At 47.2% G+C, this 23,250-nt stretch overlaps 1 protein-coding gene across 3 annotated transcripts in view; it reads left to right on the top strand.

Moving 5' to 3' along the window:
- CLIP2 (CAP-Gly domain containing linker protein 2) overlaps window positions 1–23,250 on the top strand; it is an 80,002-nt gene that overhangs the window by 10,566 nt on the left and 46,186 nt on the right. For all 3 annotated transcript variants that reach the window (XM_068656418.1, XM_068656417.1, XM_068656419.1), the window contains exon 2: window positions 5,412–5,632. In XM_068656418.1, coding sequence (XP_068512519.1) covers window positions 5,521–5,632 — 112 coding nt within the window. In that variant the 5' untranslated portion in view covers window positions 5,412–5,520. The remainder of the gene's footprint in view (window positions 1–5,411; window positions 5,633–23,250) is intronic.

Genomic DNA, 23,250 nt, shown 5'->3' on the forward strand with positions numbered 1-23,250 from the left:
TTGTTACATCTCACTCTTCTCAGGGGAACGGTGTGCAGAAAAGCATGAAGACATGAAATGGATGCAACCAAAATGCTCAGAAACAAGAAACGAAATAACTTTATATAACTTAATATAAGGTACCAGTGCCTTTAGGCCAGCAGAGCTTTATTTTATAAGGTCTAATAAATGAATGCAAACTGACACAGAAAGCTTTTTGCCTTTATCTTGTGTGCTTATTGTTAGAGTGCATGAAGAGCTCCTGCAGTTATCAGCAGACCCAATCTGTCTGCAGCAGTTGTTTTTCAGGGATATGTTGGGCTCCGGATGCTGTTTTCAATATTCACAGCAGCTGATGCTGAAGGTTTCTACAACCAGTAGTGCCGTGATCAAACCCAGAAATCTGTTGAAGGCTTTGTACTCTTTTTTGAAATACTAAGCCAGAACCTGGGCAGAAAACTAGGTCCCTTTGTTTAACTCTCCTGAATATACGTGCAAAGGATGCGTCCAAACCAGAGTGCTGTTGGACTCCGCTACGCATTGTGTGGCAGCATGTGGGATTGTTTTTCCTTCCTGTAGAGGATGGGGATTTACCTTGTAATCATAAAATACAGTTTCCATTTCTCCATATGGAGTCGCTGTTATTACATTGTCAGAGCAGCTGCGGACAGAATTCCTGGACTTCCCAATCTTTGTCTCCCTTATTAATGTCAGGGTCTCTGTAAATTCAGCCACACCACCACGTCATTTTATAGTAGCCCTGGAAATGGCTGAAACTCTTCTTGTGTTCTCTCTACTTGCAGACGTGCTCCCGTAGGGCTACATGTGAAAACCCTGGTGTTCCTCATCCTCAGCATGCATGTGAGGAAAGCTGGCTTAGTGTTTTAAATGAGGGCACAAACAATTGCATCACAAAATATTATCTTAGATGGGAGTAGGTAAAAACAGGAAGACGTTATTGTGCAAGCCTTTTTCTGTCCAAATAGCTGTCTTTTAAGACACTGATTCAGGATTGAGCATGAGTCAAGATTGTTTTTAAGCAAAAGTGTTTTACTGCTGCTCTGCAGTGTCTTTGCCTGTCATTAACCCTCCCTGCGATGTGACAACCTTGCTGTCCTTCAGTCTGCTAACTAGGTATTTCATCTTTTTTATGGGTCCTGGTCCTGATAAGGTGTCTGTGTGACTGACTGCAAACTTAAATTCACATGCAATAAATGAAATCTTACAAATTTAGAAAATTAGAAACCTAAATTTTGGCACTTAGGCTTTTGGCCAAATATTTAATAATAAAAAAAAACAACTCCATATTTCTTTCCAAAATGTTGTAAACGCTCATCTATTTGAGCAGTGCTCACCTACAGTCAGTCTGAGCTCCACGTGGGCCTGCTTTCAGAACAGAGCCCCAGTGCCTCGCCGAGGGTTTTGTGTTGGGCAAACACTTCTGGATCCATCCAGAAGGAAGCACCAGGCACAGGATGGGATTCAGGCCAACTCAGACTGGTGTCTGGAAACTTGTTCCTGTGTTTTGCAGTTGTATCATTCAATATGGTGAGGTGAACAAATCCTTAGGCTGGCATTTACCCATGAAGGTTTCCTTCTAGGGAGTGCATTGAATCTGGGGCATGCTTTGTTGGTTTCCCTTCTTGAATTGGATGGTATTGCATGTGGCAAGGAGATATCTGTGCCTCGTTGAGGGTAGGAGGGATAGATGAAGGAGAGAAATTATGGACAAACTATTGCCAAAACTGACAAAGGCTTTTGCTTCTAACCTCTGTTTTGTTATTCCTCTACCCTATTTGAGGAGTAGTTGATGTCTAAAAACCTCCAATTGCTTTTCTGTTTTTGTGTGCTGTCCTGATGCTGGCCAGTTTTGTGGAGACTTTGTGTATCCAGACATATTACTTCTGGTGAAAGGTATTTTCTTGAGGCCTTCCTGTACTTAGCTGAGAGCTGTTCTCCAGTTTGAATCTGAGCCTAGGTGACTCAGATTTGGCTGTCCCCTTTTCTGATGGAAGGATGGGGAACAGAATGTTTTGGTCATTTGAAGCAGGCTTTCATATTGTGCATTCCTGGGATGTTTTCCTTGGTTGTGGGAACACACAGAGCCATTCATCCTGGTATGAAAAGATTGCAGGAAGAATCTAGCACAGATCTAGAAGATCTTTGTAGTCCGCCTCATCTTTGAAGAAGATGAAGAAAAACAGCGTAAGCTGGCCCTGGAGTCTCCACAGGAACAGCTGGCTTTTTTTAACCTTGTGTTGGGAGAAAGTCCCATTTCCATGAAGTTATATTGGAATGGTAAACTTGCAGCTTCTGTTGGTAATGTAAGGAATAGGGAAGAAAAGATGGCTTTGTTGCTTATGTCACATGCGGCAGTGCATTTGTGTGTGCTCAGCATCTGCTGCTGGAGGCAGATCTTTCAGGATACCGTTAACAGAGCCTGGTGGGATGCTGTGGATATAATCCAGGAGCTCAGAGCAAGTTGTAGTCTCTAATGGAGCAGGGCAGTGCCCTGTGGAGGTACTGGCCTATGTCCCAGGCCTAGGATATTTCTGCAGCCCGAAAGCTGCACTGCGTGCTTGGGAGTTAACGTGGGACTTGGCTGGCTGGGGGCAGCGCTGCCCTGGGTGGTGAAGATGAGCTAACAGTGTAATTTGGAAGAGCCCCGTGCCCGGATTTCATGGCTTCCTGAAAATCTGCTCATATATTTATGTGTAGAAGTGTGTGTGAAGAGAACTAGGGCCGGAGAGGGAATATCTGTGCATAGCAGTGTGTGTAGACTGGAAAATGTCCATCCTCATTTCCCTGTGTGATAGCGTGAGCGTGCAGGTGTACCTCATAACCTACATACCCTGTTTCCTGGCTACAGCTACTGGAGATTGGAAGGCAACTTTTAGACGTTTGATTTAACCACATTTAACCCACATCAGACTCCTACGAACCAACACTCTGTCCAAACCGACAGGCATTGAGCATAACCAGGCCCAGGGTATTGGGTGCGATGCAGGCTGGTGCTTCAGATGCTCCTTGAATTTGGTGTGTGGCACGGAGCCCCTAGTGAGTCCAGACGTGCACTATCGTGATGACTGTATGGTGGAATAATAGAAGCTCTCTGCTCGGAGGGTAGTGTAATTAGCAGCCTGTGGAGTTCATTTGTTTTTCAGCATCAGTCTGTTGAAAGCAAATGTGTTTGCTTAAACGTTTCTGGCAGAATTTTTCATGCTGTGGGAATGCACTTCCTCTTATTTCTCTCCCCCTTGCGTAAAAATAAAATCCAGTCATCCTGAGAAGGAGCAGAACAATATCCGGTGACTTGTGTGGCCAGCTGGGATAATCAGGGACGTCAGGGATGATGACGGATGGAGGGAGAATGAACTGAATCAAGTTCCCATCTCTTCATAGAAAAGGAGTGGAATAGAGGAACAGCTAAATTCACTGTCTTCCTAAAGTTTGTGTGCTGCAAAACTAATGTATTAAGGCTCTTCATCTAAAAGGCTGCAAAAACTGTAAGATTTTTTTTATTCCTGTTTCACTTCCCTGATTAAATTTCTTCCCTACAGCTGTTCTATCCTCCCCCCCATTTATATCCCTGGCTGTGGATTCAACTAGCCCCTACTTTTATATGGGACATGCAGCATCCCTAGCCTTCTTACTCCAAACACGGCATCAAACCCCATAACTGGAAGGTTATGAGGCGATGAGATGTGTAAAGCAGGGGTGAGGCTGAATTGTGAAGAGAGCAATACCTTCAGTCAGAGGTGGTGGAGGTGGGCGAGATCTCTTGGTAGAGCACATCACCCTTCATAACGATCAGAGCTTCTCACCCCCAGGTTCTGTTACATATTTATCTCCTTATTTCATACTAAATTGAGCTGGGGACTGCAGGCAGCCTCATGTGCAGCTCTGTGGCAGCACCTGGGCCTGGCTGGCTCAGTGGCATCTTCCTTAACACAAGCTGCTTGCTCTTGGCTGTTGTTTCTGATCTGTTTGGATCCTCTCAGCACCCAAGTGGCCCTGACTCCTGTGAAAGCTGAATATTCCCAAGTTGGTGCAGTCTTGAGGTGCCTGAAGGTGCCCCAGGTTTTGAACACCCATTGTGGGGGGCGTGAGGAAGAGCTGGGGCCTGACCCCTTGGGTTTTCGCACAGGGTCCCTCCCTGGTCTCTCTACTCCTGATTCTTCCCTTCTTTGTCTCTTCAAGCTGCTGCTACATGACTGTTATTGCAGAAACACTCTGGTGTCTAGGTTTTGTGAGCGCTCAGGAATAGTTTTGGAATTCTCCTTGTGGTTTCTCCTCCCCTGTGTCTGCCTGCAGCTTTCCCTGGAGCCCTGCCAGCCCCCTCGCTCGGACCCGGCCTGCCCTGAAGTCCTTACTCATGCCTTAATCACTTCCCGGCCCTGCTATTGCAAACCCCCCTCGCAGCATCTGCAAGTCCTTGCTACGTCAGCAATGTCTCAGAAGCTGCATGCATGGGTCTGCCTCCTTCCTTGGCCTAGGCAGCAGGCCAGGGTGTCCCCTGCCTTCAGGCTGCTCCCTGTGCTCTCTCCTTGCAATTCCCTCTGCTTTTGCTGCTGTCCCAGCTCCCTTTTCTGTGCCACCTTCTTCTATCCATGTCCCAGCCTGCTTAGTCAGGGAACCTGAGCTTCCTTTTTGCTGACAGTTTCAATTTTGTGATTATTTTACTTTATCCTTTTTAGGAATGTGTTTTTTTTCATTTTTCAGTAGCCTAGTCATTTCCTTTATTTTTATTATTTTTTTTTCCTTTTTTTCATCACCCAACTTTTTGCTTGAGGAGTTGTGTGCTTGTTAATGCTATGTGCATTTTGAGGTCTTATTCCATTTGCTTACTGGGAAGGGAATGGCATAGGGAAATGCTTGTTTTCTAAATCCTTACTTTCTGTAACAAGGTTTTAGGTTTATCCTTAAAGGAGCTGACAGCCCAGTCATGAACACTGGCCTCTTCCCTCTTCCTCCTATCAGTTTGGGAAGGCAGCCCTGAAGTTCTGTGAAAATGGGGACCATGCAACAAAGGTCTAGTGTCAAAGAGTTGTAAGGTGCCTTTGGAAATTCTTATGCTGCTTTCACAGAGCAGCAGAACTAGGTCTTGGCTAATGGATGAGACTCTGAAATCTAAAGGAAGTCAACAATTTTAGTCACTTGAATCTGAAGCAGAATTTAAATGCTTGTGTAGTGGTTCTGTGAGGTTTCTGCTTTGATCTGTGTCTCCAGGGTTAAAGTGGGACAACAAGGTTAAGGAAAAGAACGCAATGTTAAAGTGGGAGACAAAAGAAGTTATCACCCTTTGGATTAAAACAAAATCAGCCTACTTGCCTGATTCTCACAGGGATGTGACCAGAGCTGCGCAGTTCTCTGGAAGCCTGTTTGATACCCTCCCACACATTCTCTGATTTCTATATTCTCTTTTCCCACAGGTCTGTGACGATGGAAGAGAAGGTCCATCATCGAGAAGCCTGAACGGTGATACCAGGACAGCATTTGAAACCCTGGAGATACTGGTCTGACATACAAGAGGCAGCAAATATGTTGAAGCCAAGTGGACTTAAAATCCCCGGCAGGGCAGGGAAGCACTCCAGCCCCGTGGGACGAGCGTCGGGGACGACTGCAGCTGCTGTCACCACTGGTTCAAAAGAAGGTAAGGACTTGATCCAGCTGGGCATGAGCTGACCCAGGTTATGACCAGCTTTAAAGGCAAAGGCCCAGTGGTGCCAGTGTTCAATAGGATGTGAAATTCCTTGTTTTGTACAATCTTGAGCATGGATCAAATCAATGGCCTCTCTCCCACTTAATGTGCAAAATGGGCAAGTTGTAGAGTGGGTGAGATGGATGGATCCTCTTGTGTTCAGAGCTGACAGGTACTGCCTCCTGTCTTGCTTGTTTGTGTATGTGTGATTGCTCTGTGATTGGACCTGTCCAGAAGCACGAGATTACTCAGATGCATAGCCCCCAGCCCAAGTTTGGGCAGATTTAGCTGACAGTGGTTTTTAGCCACTCACAAGATGTTGTGCTGTGGCGTGCTCTCCATACAACTGCAGGACATTCAGAGAGGGCACTGTGTATGCGTGCCTTTACATCCATTAACAAGGAGCTGGTAATAATTAAACAAACAGGAACCTCACTCTTGACCTTCTTAGACACTATCCTGTAATGATTGCTTCTGGCCTGTGACAATGCATGAATGAGAACCAGACAATTAAGGTAACTTGTTCTGTGCTAATTATCTCTAATTAGTACCTTTGTTTCAACAGAATCAGTTGAAGCACCAGGGTGTGGATAATGATTTACCTAGACATGCATACACGTGCTTCACTATCCACTGATCTATATCCAGTGTATGCATAAGCTATACAGGCTGCCATTATGCAGCACAGCTAACTTCAAAAGAGTTTGTAGTACATCTTGTGTAGCACTTCTTCTGGCTTCTTTGACTGCTGGGTTGTGTTGGGTTTTTTTATTAGGTACATTTTAGAAAACATTCAAGGTGCAAGTTTTGTGTGTAAGGATTTTCATTTCAATTGGGATTCTTTCCTTTTAGTCCTGGGGGTAGAACATCAGGAGGAGGTACTTATATGTTTGGTATATTACACTGGAAACTTTCCTTTTGAGGAAGTTGCTGGCATCTGTGTGAGATTTATCATGCTCTTGTCCCACAATAATCCAGACCACTGCCCACATCCATGGTAATTTTGCTGTTTGCATCAATCCCAAAAATACATAGGACTTGGCAGAAGCAGAAAAGCTTTTGTTATATGGGATAATACTGGACTATTTGCTTTGGTATGCTATGACAAATTAGTCTGTGATATCATTATCACAAAAGTGAGGGTCACCACACAGTGCTGTGTCTTTTAAGTAATGCAGAAGTATAAGTTATTCAAACAACAACAAAAAAATACCCCACCTCTATTAATTTTCTTTTGTGCTGGGACATGTGCTTGTCCCACAAACACCCTCCATTGAGAGCTCTGCTTCAGGCACGACCTCTGCAGAGGACTTCCATGCAAAGATCCTGCTCACTGCTGAGCAACCTTGGCTGTGCTTTGTTATTACATGTCAGGGGCTCTGCTTTGCTCATGGATTTCTTCAGCTGAGCTTCCTCTTCTTTCAGTGACAGATAAGGGCATACATCACCTCCTATTCTGTTTAGCAAACTACGTGTTTTTTTGTTTATTTTAAACTTGTTTTAGCAGGTACTGCAAAGTCTTGACTGAGGGGCCAGTCACCACATGAGATCATGGGTTGAATTCCAGATCCTGTTGCGTAATACAGTGTTGTAAGGAGTGGAACATCACCATTTTTCTCAGCTGGGGACTTGGTCCTAGTGTTTTTTTACATTAGAGTTATTTCTAAATTTAGCATCCAAATCAAAGATAATAAAAGCTCCTTATCTCTGTTTGCTAGGGGCAAGCTCAAACTGCCAATGGAAATTTTTAGGATAAGGTTTATCTGTTTATTCTGAAGTTGTCCCCCAGATCCATTCCTGTATTTTTCCCTTTCTTCCCCTCTTAGAACCTAGCTGTGATTGAGAGATTAACTGACTATTTAGCTACCACTAGTGAATCTCTCAAGGCACTTCATGATGATCTTGAGGTCTCTTCCAACCTAGAAATTCTGTGATTCATGCCGAATTTATAATTGCGTGTGCATTGCAGAGTTAACTTAGTTGATCTTTTATCACAAGAAAAGCTGAGGGAACAGATCCCAGGCCTGTCTTCCCATTCTGAGGCTTTGCACAGAGGCATCCCAGTGAACACAGCGCGTGTGTTGCAGTAAGAGTTGTCACAGAGAGCAGCGCTGGGGTGTGATGAGCCGTTAAGCTGAATGCAGCACTTGTTTGCTGCAGCTTCTTTGTGCCTTGTTCAGCTACACCCCTCCATCAGCATGATAGATGTTCAGCAGAGCCAGCCGAGTGCAGGCAAAATCCAGGCCTAAACTGTTTGACCTTAGCCCAAGATTTCTTAAGAATACACACACACACACAGATTCCTGGAAAAATGGGTGTATGGTGAAAGAAATTTCAGGAAGGGGGGTGTGGTGGTGGTCTGTAGCTCCTGAGACGCCCGCACTGCTAGTGTTGTTGGAGTGGTGGTTGGTCCTGTGCCTTGGGATGGTGCACGGGGGCTTTGCAGGAGCTTCTGAGCTGCTGAGAGTCACTGCACAGAGCCATTCCCACCTGGAAGGTGAGAACAGAGCAGGGTGGGGCTGTTAACCTAGTGGGTGCTGTGACAGGGCTTGTGGCATCACCCTGGTGTCACCCCTAGCATCATCTTCCAGCTTTTGTATCCTTCCCAAGAGCTCCTGCTGTGTGTGTGCCTGGCCTGTAACCATTCTTCCTCCTGTAAATCTCTCCAAAGGCCTGGCCAGCCCCTTGCTGCTTCCTGCTCTTCTCCTTTCCAACAAAAATCTAAAGTGATGAGAGAAGGGTACACCCCAAAACCTCGTTGGTTTGCCCGTTTGCTTCTCTTTGAGGGTGGTTGCACCTATGCTGGCTGTGGGGCCCAGCCACAGCACAGACGGTAACAGGAATCAGCTTTTGGTGGGGGGAACCCTAAGAGAAAAATATTATTTATTTTTTCCTGTTAAAATGACCTTTTTCTATTAGAGCCACGTGTCCTCATCACTGAAATCCTAACCGTCACAGGCACTGACAGAAACTTCAAGGATAGCTGCAGCCAAAGAATCTGGTGGTAGATGGCCTGGAAGATTGGTTTTCATTACCCTTCCTGGGATTAATCAGGTCTGGGCCACAATGAGCCGATGGAGCTCTGCCCCATCCTCACTGTTGTTTTGCTGGCCTGAAAATATTTAAAACATATTTGAACGCAAATTCCAGGAAGATGAGTTTCATCGGTGCGTGATGCCCTATTCTGGGAAATTAAACTTTAATGTAACAGAAAAGAAGCTCAAACTGTTCAAGACTTAGCTGTGATAAAACAGTTTCATGTTTTCTTTGCAGGTTTGTGATATATACTGTCCTGAGTTGTTTGTCTTTTTCAGCCACGGCTGCCAACTTCAGATATTTCTGTGAGAAGTGGGAGTGCTGGTAGCTTTAGGTAGCTTTGCATTATGGGTGGCAGCCTTTTGGCCTCTCAGTGTCTCGCTGCAGTTAATTCATGGCAGTGATAAGCAGCCAGCATCCTCAGGAGGAGGTAACTGCCAGCCTGAGGGCTGCTACATCTGGAGATCTGCAGTCAGCACCCAGTGCTTTCCTTGATGTCACAGCACTGGGGCCTTTTTAACACACAGAGCGGGCAATGGCAGAGATGGGGAGGCTGAAAATAATTCTTTTGTGTTTAATGGGAATGGTGACAAGGGCTCTTTCTGCTTTACCTCCCTGTTTTGTCACCTCCCATGAACATGTCCTCGTGATATACTGGGTGGCTGCTGGATGGGAGGGTCCCCTGAAGGCACAGACTGTACATCAGGTCTTTAAACGCTGCACGAAGGAAGGGGGCTGTCAGGGTTTGCCTGACGCCAGAGGCTGGCAAACTCCAGAGGGTGCTGGATTTTTCTGAACTTGTGTTGGCTCTCTGTTTACCTGCTTTTTGCCAGAAATGCATGCTGAAAGGGACTTTTCCGTGTTCTTAGGTGTTTGATAGACCAACTGAGTAAAGCAGCTTGCTGTAGGTATGCAGTGTGCTTTGGGTTATAACTACAGAGCTGTAATGTTGCTCCACTTGACTTGATACCTTGTGGAAAGAAGTCTCCAAACCTTGAAATACAGTTGCAAAGGAAAACATAGGGCTATCAAAGTGCAGACTTGAAATGCAACAGTGTACAGGCAGCCCGCTCCCAGCATCTCCTGCCTGTGGAAACATAGGGCTGCCTCGGAAAGACCACATGCCTTGGTTGCCTTCCAGATGAAAAGATGTTCACTCCTCAACTGTACCTGAGAGTTGTCAGAAAGCTGTTAGAGGCAAGTGAATACTGGCAAGCTTCACCTCTTGTTACTCCTACCTTTCCATAAGCTGATAAGCCTTGTCTGCAGAAGTGCTGTGTGCTTTCTTTTATTCTTACTGGGGAATACACGAAGGTGCTTTGATTTCTTCTTTCTCTTTCCCCTAGTGCTCTGTTCATATTCTGTAGAAAGTCAAGAGCCTCTCCTCCATCTCTTGTCTCTCTTCCTTTTCCAGGCAGTGGAGACGTACCTTGTTAAACCCTTCCATGGCAACTCACATCTGATATAAAAAAAAAATAAAAATAATATATATATATATATGTATAGTCATATCATGTGAGGAAAAATTGGCTCAGTGTATTTGAGTTTTGTCCTGGAAACTATTATTCAGAATACCCAGTTTCTTATCAGCTCACGGCTTGTCTCTTAGAGCTTTCTCAGTGTGGAAATTGTCTCCTACCTGACCTGGCACTCTTGAGCTCCCACGAGGTCTGAGGGCTTTTTGTGGTGCTATTTTGTGTTGGGTGTGCTGGCTGGTTGTAGGTGTGAGCATTTCTTATTTATTTATTTTGGTGCAAGGTAGAGCTGAACGGGCATTTCCACTGGAAGTCAGTGGGAGAGAAGCACCTGGCATGGATTGCTGGAAAACACTGGGTTGAAGGAGCAGTGGCCGTGCTGACTATCCCCCTCCCTTTCTCTTCTGTAAGGCTGGAACAATGGAAAAAATAAGTTCTGCTGCTTTGTGGTGACTATTTTCCTTAAAACCAGACTGAAAATTCATCTCTAGCTGCCTCAGGAGAAGGTTTCCCACAAATGCATTGGCTTATTTCCCACGCTTCAGCCAAACTGAGTTACTACCCTCAGCCCTGTGTGCACGAGGAGTTTCTGTGCAAATCTTCACACCTTTGGGGGTCACTGTGAAGGGCTCAATATAGCATTTGGATTTCTCGTTTCTTAAAAAGCTCATATATCTTCCCCCCCCCTCCTGGAAAAGTCTGCTTTTGCCTGGAGATGCGAGGTGGAGAGAGAGAAGGAGCTGTGATGAATGGGTCCCCTCAGCCCTCCCAGCTGGTGGAGCAGGTGAAGCTGCTGGGAAGGGAAGCGTTCACATTTCAGCACGTTTTTCTCTGCTCAGAGCAGCGCTGGAGTAACTTAGAGAAGAAAGTCTTCCCTCTTTATGCTGCATTAACCCATCAGCTGGTTCTGGCGTTCAGCTTGCAATGCTTTTTAATGTTCTTTAATCTCTTTCTTGGTTAAAGAATGTTGGCAAAAAGGTAGGGGGTGGGGAAAAAATATATATACACAGCCAGAGCTGGGCAGCACTGGGACTTCTCTTCTAGAGGCAGAAAAACCCAAACTTGTTCCATTTTCTGCAACATTTCAATGCATCCAGTCTGAACCCAGTCTAGATCCTGAATTTTGCAGATTAATCCCGTCTTTGTGAATGGGCAGATGCAAATATCTCTGACCCAAATATCATATTTGGGCACGTCTGTGGGTATCAAATCTGTTTTTCAGTATTATTGCTTACAAACTGTATTGTGATGGTTAAACTCGACGGAATTACCGTTACTTCTGATGAGAAACAAATGCTCAGCACTGTTAGGATTTGCTGGTTTAACATCCTCTTTGTAAACGCTGTATGATGCTGTTCAATAAAAATAAAAGCAAAGCAGGCTGCAGCACTGTTAAAGAGCACTCGACGACTGGCTCAGCGTGCCAGTTACACTAAATAAGGTGCAGTGAGGGGTCTGGAAGCCTGAGCTGTGCTGGTTATTGGGGCAGTCACAGCTCATGGTGTTGGCTCAGCCACGTGCCCGTGACCTACAGCTCGTGGCTTCTCCTTCCAAATCGGCCGGGGCTGGTTACGTCCTGCTGTAGTTGCTGCTGTGCTGAGATGAGCTTTGCTTCGTTTGGGCAGGAGCTGGGATGGGTTTGCTGATGAAGTTGCTGGATGCAGTTGTAGAGCTTGGTCTAGGTGGGGGGGTGTGATCAGAGGTTTTGGGGTATTCAGAGCTGACACCACAACCTGAATGTGATCCATCACCCCCCACATCGCAGAAGGTGAGGAGGCCAACAGAAGGGATGGACAGCTAGGACTATGTGGGCTCCGTCCCACCTCCCTCTTCACAAATAAGAGGGTTCCTATGAAAACCAGATGGCAATTTTTTTTAATCAGGGTTGGATCATGCTTTGAGGCTTCTGGGAGAGGGGTGAAAAGTTCTTTTTGTCTTCTGATTCGTTTTCTAGAGGTGCAGCTGTATTCTGGGGGCTGCTTCTAGTTTCAGAGACTCAGCAATTCTATATGGAAATGTTTCTTTGCATACATCTAGACCCCATCATCTTTAACAAGCTATACCCACATGAATTCTGCCAAAGGAGTGTAAATCTCATCACCACCTTAGCTCCTCTGTAGGATTCGTGCCTTGCTGCTACCTTCCCCAGTGGGAAATCTTAGCTGAATGATTTTATTCATCTGCAGCAGGATTAATAGCAACATCTTGGTAAATTGACTTGGAAATCAGTTGTTTGCCCCCTCAAGTTCCTCAGGCTTTTGTTGGAGTAAATTGTCTGCAGGCATGGCAATAAGAAGTCCTTTCTATTGCCTCAAGGTTTAGTTTGCAATAAAACAGAAAGGGAAGGTGTCCTTGAATGAGGAATTCACACCTAGGTAATAAGAGGAAGCCTGGACAGGTTATTCTTAGGTAATTGCTGATGGTTTGGCACTGCCTCAGTGTAGGCTTTTTTATTAAGCTGCGAGGAAGGGTGCTGGGGCTGCCTGCCTTTGTACCGATCTATTAATTCTCACTCTCAAATAAATATGAAAGACACTAAACTACTGTTTTGTCTGAAACAAAAGAAATGGGACTGTGGAGTCCGGAGCGGCACATTGACTGGCACAGACATAAGGAGCTAATTCTTGTCTATTCAAAGGCTTTGTGCTTCTTTATTAATATTAACTTGGGGTGTTGTGCACTGGCAAATTGAGAGAAGAGACCCCACACCATGGGGCCGGGGGCTGCTATTCTTTCTAGCAAACGTTTGTTTTTGCCACTTTGCTGCAGGCCTCCTGGCGTGCTCAGCAATGTCAGCTCTCATCTGAGCCCTCAATTAAATCCGGGCTGCAAGCACGAGTGGCCATGCCTCCAGTTAGGCCAGCAATCGCTGCTGAAAAATGCATCGTGGGGCCTGTAAGGTTTGATTAGGCCTGGCTTTATCGTAGTGGGCCTCGGTGTAGTGCCCACAGCAGCTTTAATCCTTAGGGGAACTGAGAGAGCAAGGTGTCAAAGAGTGTGCCTTAAAATCAGATGCCTCTGACTGCTGCAGCATCCACAGGTTATTTAGCAGCCAGCAGTAACAGCACAGCACCCGCGGACACACGGCAGTCCTCTGCTCGAGGAGTCATCAAATAGGTGAGGAAAACAAGTGTGTTTTCAGGGGCTGCATGGAAGAGAAACCACTAATGAGTGTTAATGGCTCATTAATTTAGGACGGAGAAACGGGTTGCTGCAAAGTGTGTTTGGAAGGTTGATAGAGAATTGGTTATGGAAGGCTTCTGTAACATTGCCGCCTTATACATGGTGCATCTAACAGCTTCATGCAGGTGTCCGCAGTGCAGGAAGGGGCCAAAGCCTCACAGTACGGTATCTCACAGTCAGTGCAGCTCCTGCCCCACTTCTCCGATAAGGTTTATCCCTGTGAAGTGTGTGGTGCTGTGTTCCCCCACTAGCAGCCCTGAAATCCTGTGCAGCAGCAGGGAACCTGGGAGCCTCCTGATCAGCGCGGAGCTGCACGGGTTGGTGATGTGCACTGGTGGCAGCCTGGTTTGGGGGGAGCACAGCAGGGCTGGGGCTGGGACTCAGCTCTGCTGGGGTGGGAGACGTGTGGTGCCTGATGGGCAGCGCAGCTGGGGTGTAACCACTGCAACAACCACCAGAGGAGCTTTGCAAAGGGATCGCTGCAGCTGAGCACGCTCATTTTCTACCTCTCTTCCCTTCCCGTCACTAACATGGGGTGTTTGCAATGGCCTGCGTGTCAGTCACACAGCTCTATTTAAATCTTCCTCACGGACACTGATGCTTTTGTGGGACTTTGCATATTTGCTTCTAATGCCCATTGCATATCCAAAACCCGAATGTTTTCTGGCAGAGTTGTGGATCAACTATTTGTGTAGGACTTATTTTCAGTTCACACATCCCTTTCATAAGCCACTCTGCCATCCTGAAAGCAGGAATAGGTTTTGTTCTGGGTCTTCTAGCTGTGTTTTTTTCTTTTTTGTTTCATTCTGGTGGTGGTGTTCCCCCTTCTCCATTCTGTTTCCTCCCCTTCGGAGGAAGGGACCTTTGGCAGCTTTCGTCCCAAGGAGGAGTGACTTGATGCATTCCAATAAATGCAGAAGGGCACTGAATCAATCTTGATTTAATCAGCTTTACAGGTGACATCTAGAGACGACTGGGAGTCCGATTTTAATTGTCTTAATCATTAGATGCTCTTAGCAGGATTTGATAGAGTTAATCCTTCATATTCAGTGCGCTCGTTGTGGAATGAGATGCGGGCACACGCGGAAGGCATATGGAGGTCAGACGCCCTCCTGCTCTCTGTCTGTAGCTCCTCACAGAACTGCAGGGAAAGAAAATCTGCTTCCCACAGATGTTCAGCTTATGGTGGTTCAAATACAATGAACCAAGTCCTGTTCAGCTGGGCTGCTGCGGGTCTGCAGTAATGTCAGTGCACTCACAGTTGCACCCATCGAGGGTGCAGATTTGGGGCAGAATCTGTTCCTGCGTGTTCTGTCTTGAACAGGCACTAATCCTGCAAGAGCAGATTAATGATTAGAGGCCTGAGCTAATGGTCATTGGAATCAAAGGGGAGATTCCCTTTGGTATAGATGGATTTTTGGGTGAGAACCTATAGGGTTAGTGGCTTCAGACTGCTGCTCCACAGTGTGGGCTGTTGGTCTGAGATTCCTATCACACACCGGTCCTGCGTATGGGTATCCCCCTTGCGAGCAGTTAAGTTGGTGAACTGGTTTCAATAAAAGCCTTAACATATTTAGAACACAGGCACTTTGCTTTCTTTGTTTTAGGTCTACTGGATATTTACTTATTTTTCATAAAGGTGCTAGAAAGTAATTTGTCCTTAAAAAATAAAACTTGTATGCAGTAATAAGGTCTGTAAGAAAACTCCGTACATCACAATACTCAGTATGAAGTAATAAAACCTGTCAAAACTGGCTGCCTGTGACTTGAGGCTCAGAATACGGTCGGTCTCTCTACTGCATGATGTGACCATTGTGGCACTGCTGTTTTCCAGCACAGCAGCTATGTGTGCTTTTTATGAATCTCTGGGTTGTAGATGGCCCAAAGGATGCAGCAGAACAGTTTGCAGAGTTTTGTGAGAATGGAAATACTTCCTGCATGGGGATTTAAATACTTGCAAAGTAAGAATGGTGATGAACTTTGCTGTGACTGAGTCTTAAAAGATGAACGTACCCAGAGAATTTGGGAATTGGTTTGGCTGATCTAGCGTGCTGCCAGCGCTCTAATTCACAGGGACTGTTAAGCAGTAGTTAACTGCTGCAGTGGGACTATTCCCAAGTTGCTTTATGAATTCCTACCAAGCACGAGCTGCGAGTCATTGTAATTTCTGTAATTATAGGACTGCTATTCACACGTGAAACCTCCTCTGTTATAGATGCTCCAAATGCTTTCCACCTCCTGTGAAGCCTGGGCTGTGCTGTAGGTCAGTATTTACACACACAGCGTAGAGAACTGGGTCTTAGCCCAATTCATCCTGTGAGTCAGGGGTGAAAGTGGGCCGGGCGTCCTGGCCAGCAGGATTTGTGGCCTTTTGCCCTCCCTGTCCCGGCACCAGGAGCAGCAGCTTCCCTCTGTGATGCTGCTTCCTCTAGTTCTTACTAAGGTGATAACTCTGCAGATGTGGGTACACTTGTGAGTTGACAGGGAGCATGCAGTCATTGAGCATGAAGGGAAACATCTCAGCCCTGTACTTAGGGTGTGATTGTCTGGTTTCGTGTTGAAATTCCCATTCCCTGAAGATGACAAGAGCTGCATTTATTGCTGTGTAGCTTATTTCACGGAATTGCTGATTGCAGAGTATTATGCTTGGAGGGATTTGCTTAAAAAAAGGAAGTGCCAGAAATTAGAAGGGCTCAATGCAGACCTTGAACAAAAAAAAATCAGTTAAGAGATGGTGTGATTTTGAGAAAAAAACATTTTTGTTAAAAAGGGGGTAAAGGCAATTGGTGGCATGGTGACTTTCTGTCCTAGCAAAGTGTGTGTGATAAAAGCATAAAACTGATGATCAGAAATCATCTGACGAAGTTCTGAAGACGTGGCATAAGAGAGGGTTGGTTCAGATGTGAATCCTCCAGACCAGTAAGACAGAGATACTGGGACCGGGAGCTTACCGTGTGCTCAGGGATGGCCAGGGTGGGACCTGGAGGGACCGTGTGTGTTTGCTCCCGAGGAAGGGATGAGACATCCGCTGCAAATAGATCCTTTGGATTTTCTGCAAATAGAGCCTGTTGGTGTACAAATCGAATTGGATACTTAGCTCTTTAAGCCAGATATGTGGAATAAAGTAGATGACTCAGGGTTAATCTGCTCTCAAATATCTATTTTATTAGATTAGGCAGAACTCAAGCAGCCCAGCAGATCCTGTGTCGTGCGGCTCTGCGTACGGCCAGCCCATGGTGTGAGCTGCACGGGAGATGTGAGCAGGGAGGCAGAGCTGTGCTGCCCCAGCCTGCAGCCCTGGGGCTGGACACAGGTTTGGCAATTAAGAGATGTTGGTATTTACCTCGAGATGTTGGTCTTTACCTCTCCTATAGCTCCCCTGGGATCCTGGGGATGCTGCAGAAGGCCCCTAAAATGTCTGGTTTTGGGGCAGATCAGGTGGAGGGTTGAGAAGGAAGGTATAGCTGCATTGCTGTTGTGTTTCTACTGGAGGAGAGACAAACTACGTATGATAAAAAGCAGCACGTTGCTTGCCTTTGTGCTGGGACCAGCCCCGTGGTTCAATTAACAGTGGCTTAACTCTGCTCTCTTCCAGGAGAGCTGATTCCTGTGAAAACGAGCCTCTCAGCGTGCTGATAAGGAGCTCCCCAGTACCTCCCCTCGCTGTTGCTTGTCACTTGTCACATTTCTGCGCTCTTCCCTCAGGGCTAGCTTCAGACAGGGCATGAGAAAGTGGCTTGTATGGCTGCAGGCAGTGAGCTCTTGCAAAGAGAAATCTCAGGGCAGGACGTGTGTTACTTATTCCTCTGCAGTGTGAGTGTTTGCTTAATGAGAGTGTGAGCTTTTAAGCTTTTGGGGTTTTGCCTGAATTCTTGCATGTAATGATTACAATTCTCCCCTCTCAGGCTGCGGAAGGACCCTCCTGTGTCAGCCTTGTGTGGCACCGGCCTCAACTTACCTGCACTGGCACTGAGATGGAGTTCAGAGTCGGTTGTGCCTCCTGGAGCCATCGCTGCCATTGCAACTGCAAGCGTGGGGTTTTCTCTGAGCTTTTGGAGTTCCTTTGTTCTGCTCTCCTCTGGCAGGAGCTGGGCTGCACCGGCCAAATCCTGCAGGCTGTGTGCTGCTCTGTGTGTTGTCCAGTTGTAATGTGAAGTTTCTGCATGAGTGGGAGCAAAAGCTCAGAACAGGCAACTTCTAGGCTCTTGAAAGTTAAAATGTTGAAGGAGGAGAATTGGATGACGCTTGAAAAGGAGTTTGGTAGTGCTTGGAGAGCTTGCTGCTCAGTATCTTTAGTTGCATCTGGGGAAACTGAACTCAAACTCTTGTCCTGTTCTCTGGCTGTGACACCTTCGATAATCTTCCAGGGCCTTTGAATCTGGAAACTGCACACGTACAATCAGTATTTCTGCTTTCTTTAAACTTTTATTTCAGAGCATTTGGATGATGGCTTTTAAGCTATTTGCAGTCAGGGAGCCTACAATTATTTTGGTTTGTTTCTTTTGATTTTAATTGAAAAGTGGTAGTTCTATTTCACTGCGTGATACCGCCCCAACAGCACTCAGACAGACTTTGGTTAATCCTTAACCTCTGTGTAAATAGGGCATGGCTGTGCAGGGCCCTGGGCTGGCCATGAGATCTTGTCCTAGGACTTGGCAGCTCTCTTACAGGGAGGACTTAATTTGTCAGAATGATTAACGAACCAACACGCTGGGGTGGAGAGGAGGCCCGGGCAGCAGCTCCCCCGTGTTTGAGCAGCGTGTAGCTCCATCTTCCTTCACAGCCTGGAGCACAGCTCAGTTCCCTGGCTTTTGTTTCCTTTTACAGCCCTAGCTGGTGTGAGCTGTGGCAATAGCCTAACCTGCACTCAGTGAAGGGGGCCACGTTTTGGGTAGTTCAAGTACTTTGTGGTAGAAAGGGAAAGTAGGAAGGAGAAAGTTCTGTTTCAGTAGGGTCTACTTCTGTTTACATTGTCATAGATTAATAGGGAGGTGCAGCAGGGCAGCCTGTGGGCTGGCCGGGCTGGTACCAGGAAGTCTCGTCACTTTTAGGTGGCAGTTCCCTTTTTGTCGGAGTTTTCTGTGACTCCCCAGGGCTGGTAAGGATTCGAGTAATAGTGTTAAGAAATAAAAATAAAGCTCTGGCAGTGCTGGGATGTGTTCTGGTACACAAGGCTGTGCAGCACTGCAGTTTGGCAGTGACCTCACCTGAGAGCCCGGAGCAGCATTTTGTGTGTTTTGACAGATCAGTCTAATTCTCAGCAACAGCAAACGCTTAATACCGCTCCCAATTAGGTTTCATGCTATGGTTGAAAAACATGACAGCTGGAATTAGCCCCCTTTCCTCACCCACGATGCTGTTGAGTGACGTGGGCAGGGTCTGCAGATGCCATGCAGCTCTGGCTCCTGCTCTGCTCAGCGCCGCCTCCTGCGAGCAGCCAGCTGCCATGCTCGGGATTCCTGGAAACGCACGGAGCTAACGAATGCTGCCCCGCCACCCGGGCTGGGGAAGGTGTGTGAAGGCACCGTGGTGTTCCTGACTTGTCTTCCAGCTGCAGAAATGCACCCCTGGCTTGAATTCAAGGATGGTTTAAGCTTGAGCTGGGGGCATGTGGCTCTCTGAAGTGCTGCTGGTAACGCAGCAGGGCACAGGTAGGAGCTGCACAGTGCAACAGCTGCCAGGCCAGGCAAAAAGCTGGCACTGAACGAGGTGCTCTCCTTCCATCCTTGTGATTTCACTTTCCTTTCCCCTGACTGTTAGAGGTATGGCCACTCTGCACCCCTGTGGCTGCTCAGGTTATGTCCTGTGGGTGGATTTCTAGAGTTACACACACGCAGCAGCATCTCCATCGCGGTCCTCGCACAGGCTGCTGGCCTTGGAGCGGCTGATCCCTGGTCTGGATCCAGTCTGTAAAGTAATAACAATAATTGCTCTCTTGGTGGAATAAGCCAGGCTGTTTTCTGGTACATTCCCTTCTGAATTTTATTGGCAGTGAGCTAATTTCATCATTTTGGAGTGAACAAGCCGATGGCCTTTCTGTGTACACCTGCTTGAGCAATGTGCTGCTTGGCTGCTCGTCTCCCTCGGTTAATGCTGTGCCTGGTTAGGAATAGCAGCAAAGTCCACCCGAGTGGGTTTTATGTGGGAATGGTGCCTGAGCAAAATCCTACACTTAGAAAGGCTGTGAAATTCCAAATTGAGTTCAAAACCCTGCTGCTTGATCGCTTTTCTGGTGGAGAGAGAGCGCTGTGCTTTGCTTGGCTGCTCTTCACACTGTTGGGGTCTCGAGATAAATTTCTCCAGTTCAGGAGGTGTCCGGAGACCGCTCCTCTCTCTGCGCCAGCGCTCTGCCTGGGAAATCATTTATAAGTGCCTCATTAAAGACCTGTGTCTGCCTCTTTTCTTCCTTTTTGTCATCAGATCAGCTCACTGAGAGCAGCTGTCTTCGCTTCCCTAGCAGCACCCCCTAAACCACGCTCGTGCCGTGCAAATTCCCACAGCCTGAGGGATCGCAGACAACTGCGGGTACACATGTGCCGGGCTTTGCAGGCGTGGTGGGGTTAGCCCGAGCTCTTTCCCAAGCTTGTCTACGCTTAGTTGAATAGAAAAGTCTCTAAGAAGTTAGCTTTGTGCTAGATATTAAAAAAGAAGCCGACCATATGGCGTGATTACAGCGATGCAACCGGAGAGCGAGGTGCGCGCGAGGAGAGGTGGAGATGTGCGGTGCGATGCTCGGGCTGCCTGAAGGCTGGTCACCCCGCCTGCTCCGAGTAAGTGCATGCCCCCAGCTGGTCTCCTGGCCCTCCGGGCTGTCTCGTGGGTTATCACAGCGCTGTGCTACCTCAGGCTGCTCTCTTATTCTCCTTCAGTATAAATCTGAAGTATTTTGCTTGAGCTGATCTGGGCGAGGTGACCATTTGAGGGGCTGGGGGGGGAAAGAATTGTTGAAAATTTATAGCTAAGGGCTTGTTTAAATGTGAAACCAGACCCTTTAGTTAAAATAAGCTATAATCAACAAAGTGAACGATGCTTCCGAGTTGCATATTCCATAGTTAGTGATTTTATTCATTATTTAAGAATTAAATCTGTATTATTCAGCAACGCACCAGCGATTGCTTCAGCGTAGCCCTAGGTTTTCACATGGGTCTGTGACTTTTTTTTCTAGAGGCTGGGGGTGGCGTGGGCTGGGGAAAAAGGCATGGGTGCTCCGTTCCTTCTGTCAAAGCTGAAACACCCTTAATATTGTGGGATTTTTGTTTTCATTATTTATCAGGAAAACAGGATGCCGCTCCAGAGGTATGATAGATGGGCCCTGCTTTCAGGCTGGAAAATGTTAGGTAACAGATTGAAGCATGAATGTTGAAATAATATGTTTTTTAAAAATAATAATTGTGTAAAAAACCAAGACTGTACTTGATGAAAAGATCCATCCATATGCTGCAAGCTAATTATCACTCAGTGAAAAATCTTCTGTGTTCTCTACCAGGCGCTCACCTCCCTCCTGCCCCGTGCTGCCAAACACTACCTGCTTTGCATATGGTGTTGAATACCTCTGTTTATATGAAAAACTTAAAAATCCTGACATACAATAAATATCTTGTCACAGTTTCTTTCAAGAATTGTACTGAGCCAGCCTGCCGTTATCTGATCGTAGCTGTAAAAGCGCAGGGTCCTCCAGCCCTCCCGTCTGCGGCGGGCACCAAGGAGGCACGTCTCGCCCGTGGCGGAGCAGATTTCGTACCAGCCAGCCTCTTGAATGGGACCTTTATAAGAAAGCCTTTGTTCAGGATGTCTGTTTGAGGTTCAGTGCCCTTCCCAGCTGCCTTGTAAAGGCAAATATCTGCCTCAATGGGCATCTCCTTGCATTCCCTGCACAGCTACTTCGCAGTAGCTCTCATTTGTGCGCTCACTGAGTTCTCGTTTGGTTTCTTATTGTCCTCTTTCCCTTCCTCCTCCCGTCAGGTTTCTTTCTAGGTATTATTGCTCTTTTCAGAGTAGCCAGAGCTGGTGATGCTGAAGCTGTACCAGATCTTAATATCCACACCGTGGGGCTTGTTCCAGGGACCTGCAGGGGCAATAGATTTCCAGGGTGCCAGGTGCAGAGTTCATCTCCGTGCCAGTCATTACAGTCGTGTCCCCCGAGATGGGCCGTTACAGACCCAACCTTTCAGCTCTGAACTTGGAGAGCTTTGTCGTTGTTTCCAAGTCAGCCATAAATCTCTGGGGCTGCTTCCTCCCACAATGTGCTGCCAGGCACTCAGCTACTCCCCGCAAAGCATCGCTTTCTCTAGCGGTCACCTATCCCCTCTCTCTTTCTGCATTATCCTGCAGCCTGAAAAGGCCGCGATAAATCTTGCAGAAAACAGCTGCTTCAACGATTTGAGTTTGGGTAGAGCGGCGAGGGCTGGCTTTCACTCGGCTGCCAACAACAGCATTTCTGTGTAATCCAAGCAGCTTCGAGAAGCTCCGATTCCTCTGTGGGAACCTGGAAATCCGCGAGGCCTCAGCCCCCGAGCAGCGTGAAGGCAGCAGGCAGCCCTCCTCCCTCGGGAGACCCCAAAAGCCCCCCCAGCTTCTGCTGAGGCTGCCAGCTGAAGCCGAGCCTCTGCCCACGCAGATGGCAGCTCCCGGAGGTGCAGCAGGTTGTGCCTCTCGTCTCCTGCCTGGTAGACCAGATATGGTATTCAACAGGGACTGAGGCTTGCCTCTTTGAAAGCCGATGCCGTGGATTGTCCTTTTTTGTTCTCCTTTCTGTATGGGAAGCTCTAATCAGCTCTGCTGCGACCGTCGGTTAGGGAATTTCTGTAGCGTTGTGCTTGGAGGTGAAGTGGTATCACAGACCCAGAGAGGCTCACAGGACCCGGTGCTTGCAGTGTAAAAAGCAAGGGGTGAAGCCCAAATTGCTGGGAGTTGGCAGGTACTTGCCTGTAAAATGCTGTTCTACAGCTCTGGCTGATAGTGGAGGGCTGCAGTTTTACCAGAAGTGTGTCGTCCATCCCAAGTGTTCGGTGTCCTGAGCACAGGGGCAGTGCCGGGCACCCCAGTGAGACCAGATCCCCCCCCGGCAGCTGAGCCTCGAGCCCAGCAGCGAGCCAGGCACTAAGCTCTCGCATCTCAAGCTCTTGCATAATCCTTGCAGCAGTGAAAACATAAATTATTCCTTCCAGCTGGCACCCCTGTGGCCAGCTGCAGGGCTTTCCAGCTGACAAAATCTGCCTTGGTTTCACATGAGCCTTACAGTCCTGTGGCCATGGGACTGCCCAGACTTGGCAGGAGCAGAGCTGGCCCTGAAGCTTTCTGGCCCGTTGGTTTGGTCGCAGGGCTAGCAAATATCAGGTGCTTGCTAGCCACAGGGCAAGCTGCCCCATCACCACTCAGCTGTACCTATAGCATCGGTGGTGGGCTGCAACCAGGTGAGGAAATAGCAGCTGTCAGATGGGCATGGAGAGCTGCATGCACCCTGTATCAGGCAAAACTGGTGATGGATTAGTTACAGACTTATTCCTCTGTGCTGTGGTTTAAATCAAACAAAAAAAAATCAACAACCACCCCAAAAAAACCTCTGAAAATTAAAATGGAGAAGGGAAGAGACCTTTCCTAAGGGTGTTGTAAAGCTCTTTTGTAAATATCGTGGGTTTTCTCCTGCCCTCCCTTCCTGGCATAAGACACTGCTCTGGTATATCTTTTCTTTTTTTCTTCATTTCAATGTAATGTGCCTCCATTTTATCAATTAACTGCCTGTCTCCTGATTCCCATGGCAACACAATAGGCTGTTGAATTTCTGATTCCTTTGGCAGTCAGGGTGCCTGGCATGCGTCTCAGGAGCAGCAAGATCACAAAAGGTTTCTGCAGGGAGTAGGAAATACGTGGGTAACG

This window comes from Anas acuta, chromosome 19 (genome assembly GCF_963932015.1).
Source record: "Anas acuta chromosome 19, bAnaAcu1.1, whole genome shotgun sequence".
NCBI lineage: Eukaryota > Metazoa > Chordata > Aves > Anseriformes > Anatidae > Anas > Anas acuta.